General features: G+C 39.7%; 1 protein-coding gene across 3 annotated transcripts; it reads right to left on the bottom strand.

Annotated features, from left to right (window-relative positions):
• Positions 1-276: 276 nt before the first annotated feature.
• On the bottom strand, positions 277-3083 carry LOC122818739 (uncharacterized). Of its 3 annotated transcripts, none has more exons than XM_050889682.1 (3): positions 2734-3083; positions 2178-2399; positions 277-2118 (listed from the first exon to the last, which is right to left on the bottom strand). In XM_050889682.1, exons 1-3 carry the CDS (start codon positions 2764-2766, stop codon positions 2086-2088), a joined length of 288 nt encoding a protein of 95 aa, XP_050745639.1. In that variant the 5' UTR covers positions 2767-3083; the 3' UTR covers positions 277-2085. The 3 variants fall into 3 exon arrangements, 1 of the variants encoding a protein (XP_050745639.1); XR_006368251.2 differs by having other exon boundaries at positions 278-2118; positions 2669-3083; XR_006368252.2 differs by having other exon boundaries at positions 278-2118; positions 2911-3083.
• Between the last annotated feature and the right edge of the window lie 363 nt (positions 3084-3446).

The following is a 3446-nucleotide window of genomic DNA, read 5'->3' as shown; positions in this document are numbered from 1 at the left end:
AATTTTTTTATCCTTATTTATTCTTAATTATTATTACATTTATTAATTTCTATTTAATTTTTGAATAACGATCACTGTCACAATGTTATATTGTTTTTAATTAAATAATTATTAGGAACTTTTTTAAAACGCGGCCCTCGTTGGGCGCAAAATAATTTTATTCCGGAAATTTTGAAGAAAAAATTTAATTGTTATTTTCAGATATTATTTTATTAAAAATTATATTAACACAAAATTTTTCTTTCGTTTTACTAAATCATTACTGATTCATCTTAAATTAAATCCAACGTACCTCGGCTAGAAACTTTTCTTTTTCAACTTTTAGAACTTCAATTTATGTCGAAAGATGAAACTGTTTCATCTCATTGTGAAATTCAATTATGCTGACCGATGCAATTTGGCAGACGCTTGGAACGCAAAAGGCGCAATTGATTGGGCTTCGAACATAAGCTGATGTTTACTTTAATTTTGATTTGTTTAATTTAGCTGGGGAACCAAGATCGGACCTCAGACCTCAAAGCCAAAGGCAAAGATAAAAGCGAATGCAGAGATTGAAATTATTGTTTATAAAAGCCATAAGCAGCCTGGTTTCACGGGTGGGATAACTAATTTAATTTCTATTTGTTTAACTTATCTGGGAAACCAAGATCGGAGTTCGGCGCGGCAACAAAAATGGCTCCGACACTTTCCAGTCTTAACGAGTCTTAACTTCCGGCTTCCGTCTTCATTTTCTCCATTCTTTTGGACTACCTGAACTGGTAAATTGCAAGGGCCTCTGGTAGGCCTTACTTTTTTTTTCTGATAACATTCTACTGATTTCGCTATTCAAAAAGTCGTTGACAGAAGAAGCATGCGGATATTGTTTCCCGTATATTTAACTGTCGCGGATAAGATTTTTGTTCCACTTTGTGTCTGTTCGTAGAGGAATTTGCATATTTCTCTTTGAATTCTCTTTTTCAATATAGTGAACTATTTGTTCCTTTAGTCCGTCCAATTGATCAGTACCTATATCACTTGTCTATTGTTTGTCGAATAACTCAACGATTTTAACTTCGTCGTCACTCTCAGGATTTTTTATTCCCAAGATATTTGTATTTTTATTGGCGAATATTTCACGTCGACGCTCTCAGGATTTTTGAGTTTTAAGCTTTCCTCATTTTTTTTGACAAATAATGTTTTTGCTACTTTTATCATCAAAATATGAGGTTTTTTGTTTCATGGTAATTTGGCTTCCTAATAATTTGGTAATTTTCCATTGGATTCTTATTTTTTAGAGGGTGACGCGATTCTTATTTCTTAAAGGGTGTCTCAAGGCTGACTGCATAATGTGAGTATGAATGTGTAGGAGTTGTATTTGTATTTTATGTTTGATAATACTTTACAATTGAATACCGATGAACTGCAGTTATCTTTCTGATAACTCGTTCTTATTTAAAAAAACATTTTTTTATATAATCAGTCACAAAATCGAACTGCTTAAGCCAAGAAGCCTTGCGATCTTGCCGGCCCGAACGCTGTGAAGAAGCGAGCTGGGACTGGGAGCTGGACTTGTTCCTGTTGTTTGTGCCCGCAGCCGATTCTCTGCACTTAGCTTTATGAACATCTAAAACTTTCGAAAAGGATGAATTCCGCGGCATGAACTCGGCATCGGTAGAATCGAATTCCTCTCGAACGTCTGCTATCCAATGCCTGAGCGCTACGTAGACGGGGAGCCATTATACTGGTCATAGTAAAGAAAAAAACAAACAAGGCTGATTAACAATAACAGGGATATTCGTTACGGACTAAGGTCAAGGGGACACGCTGCTCGTTACAACGACGGCTCTACTGGAAGATGGTCACTGCGATCGGTTCCCGGAATAACCGACTTTCGATTAACCGATTTTCTGTGGGAACTTAAAACTTGTTGCGTTTGAGGAGCTTTTTAAGGTACTCATCCTTCCAGCGAAGGCGGAATTGTTGTTGGAGAGACTTTAAGTGCTGCCACCGGTTCAGAATGGACTTGGATTCGCCCTTTTTTCAGGTTCCTCTATGGTCAACAAAGGTCCGCCGACAAGAAAATGCCCTGGTGTCAACGCTAAGAGATCAGTTGGTTCCTCGGACGTCGAAGATAGCGGTCTGGAATTAAGACAAGCTTCGATTTTTGCTATGAGGGCGGACAGCTCTTTAAGATGTACTTGCGTGTAGCGGTGGATTTGTAAAATAAGGTCTTGAAGCTCTTGACACCAGCTTCCCATATGCCCTCCATATGTGGTGCCCCAGTAGGAATGAATTGCAAGGTGAGCTGCTGCTACAGACTCACATAAGCACGGTGAAACGCCGACGAAAGTCCTTCCACTGTCGACCTGGACTTGGCAGCAAGAAATATTTCGGTCGGATGTAGGCTCTAGGTGGATGACCTTTGAAAAAAAAAAAAATCGAAAACCAACACATACATTTTTGTAACGAGTCAAGCTCTTCGGGTATCATTTTCTATATCAAACGGGCCGGCGTAGTCCATCGAAAAATGTTCCATCATCTGGACTTGCGATCTCTTTTGTGGATTTCGCAGACCGTGCAGGAGTTAACCACTGCCTTCGCCAAGTTCTTTATTCTCGAAACCCATTATCTGGACCGGGTGAGACGCACCACTAGCTGATTACCGCCACGTAATGAAATGGATGCGTACATTTTACCAGAAGCCCCGAGAGTAAACATTCGTACAGTAGGAATATAGGAGGCCGTTCATCATACCGCAAACTGTCGGAAGTCGTTACGCGGCCGCATGACCTGATTAGTATATCTGTTCTAGAAGGTGATTCAAAGAGAAAATCAAACTTGTCGCGGGCACAGGACGCTGGTGACTCAAGCAGCGGTCTTCTTCAGAAAAATATCTGCTCTACACGGACCCCGGACAGCGTGATAGCTTACAACATGGCTGGACGAATCGATGGACAATTTTCTATGTTGATTCGGTGATTTTAGTCACCCTGTTGTTGGGAACGAACGTTGTCCAGTGACACGCTGGTTTGGTTAACCATTCTAGCACGATCTTGGAACTGGTCCAACAATGGAGCTTTGAGGTCAGCCTCGGCATATTAGGATGGACACATAACTCCAGCCTTGGAGGGGATACCGTTTTGACTAGCGCAACACTTGTCTTGGCCCATCTAGTCGAGCACATAGATCGCAAATCCGTATGCCTTTTGCGAGGCGTCGAGGCGAAAGCCATTGGTTTTTTATTATATTACTGCTGTATTATTTTTTATGTATTATAGTCCCCGATGGAATAATAGTATTTTTTGCCTTAATTTAAACCAATGAGTAAGGAAAAAATACCAAATATATTCCAATCAGCTGTGAAACGGAAGATGCTATTTATTTTTATTTAGTATCAGTGGATTTCTGGGAAGCTTTTGTTCTTATTTAAATTCGAAGGCTGGGGAAAAATATTAAATACATACCAG

This window comes from Drosophila biarmipes, unplaced genomic scaffold, assembly GCF_025231255.1.
Source record: "Drosophila biarmipes strain raj3 unplaced genomic scaffold, RU_DBia_V1.1 ptg000005l, whole genome shotgun sequence".
NCBI lineage: Eukaryota > Metazoa > Arthropoda > Insecta > Diptera > Drosophilidae > Drosophila > Drosophila biarmipes.
Note: the sequence above shows the minus strand (reverse complement) of the source record. Positions and strands in the feature narration are given on the sequence as shown.

Bases quoted from the DNA above. Each gene is read 5' to 3' on its own strand.
- LOC122818739 (XM_050889682.1), bottom strand. From the start codon at position 2,766: ATGCGGCCGCGTAACGACTTCCGACAGTTTGCG. The intron at 2,400-2,733 runs GTATGATGAACG...TTTTTTTCAAAG, and splicing joins ACGACTTCCGACAGTTTGCG to GTCATCCACCTAGAGCCTAC. The intron at 2,119-2,177 runs GTACATCTTAAA...TCTTAATTCCAG, and splicing joins AAATCCACCGCTACACGCAA to ACCGCTATCTTCGACGTCCG.